General features: G+C 54.6%; 1 protein-coding gene across 1 annotated transcript in view; it reads right to left on the reverse strand.

Moving 5' to 3' along the window:
* SMARCE1 (SWI/SNF related, matrix associated, actin dependent regulator of chromatin, subfamily e, member 1) overlaps positions 1 to 399 on the reverse strand; it is a 13,663-nt gene that overhangs the window by 1,518 nt on the left and 11,746 nt on the right. The window contains exon 8 of the mRNA XM_010136956.1: positions 331 to 399. This exon is cut by the window's right edge and continues 19 nt beyond it. Coding sequence (XP_010135258.1) covers positions 331 to 399 — 69 coding nt within the window. The remainder of the gene's footprint in view (positions 1 to 330) is intronic.

The following is a 399-nucleotide window of genomic DNA, read 5'->3' on the forward strand; positions in this document are numbered from 1 at the left end:
AGATGGTGGGGGGGGGGGGGGGAATAAATAAACAACCTAAACCTTGTTATTTACTGCAGCTGCACAGCAGCTGTGGGCCACGTTTCCTGGGCTCAGCCCATCGAGCTGGAGGCACTTTGAAACTGTACTGGCTGAATGTCACCACTAAAGGTCACTGAAGGAGCGTGAAACAAGACAAAGGCTGCGTGGTGCTTCCGCCAGGGAACAGTGCAGCAGCACTGTGTCGCTGTGCGTAACAGCAGTCGGAGCCACGCCGGGCGGGCAGAGCGCTGGGACAAAGGGGTAACTAGCAGGTTCCTCAGAGTAAGGGCAGTAGAGTGAGAGGTGTACCCTTTTCAGCTCGTTGTTAAAGGACTCTGTGCTTTCCAGAAACTTCCTCTTCTTTTCCTGGTGACGCTC

Source organism: Buceros rhinoceros, unplaced genomic scaffold, assembly GCF_000710305.1.
Source record: "Buceros rhinoceros silvestris isolate BGI_N320 unplaced genomic scaffold, ASM71030v1 scaffold34995, whole genome shotgun sequence".
NCBI lineage: Eukaryota > Metazoa > Chordata > Aves > Bucerotiformes > Bucerotidae > Buceros > Buceros rhinoceros.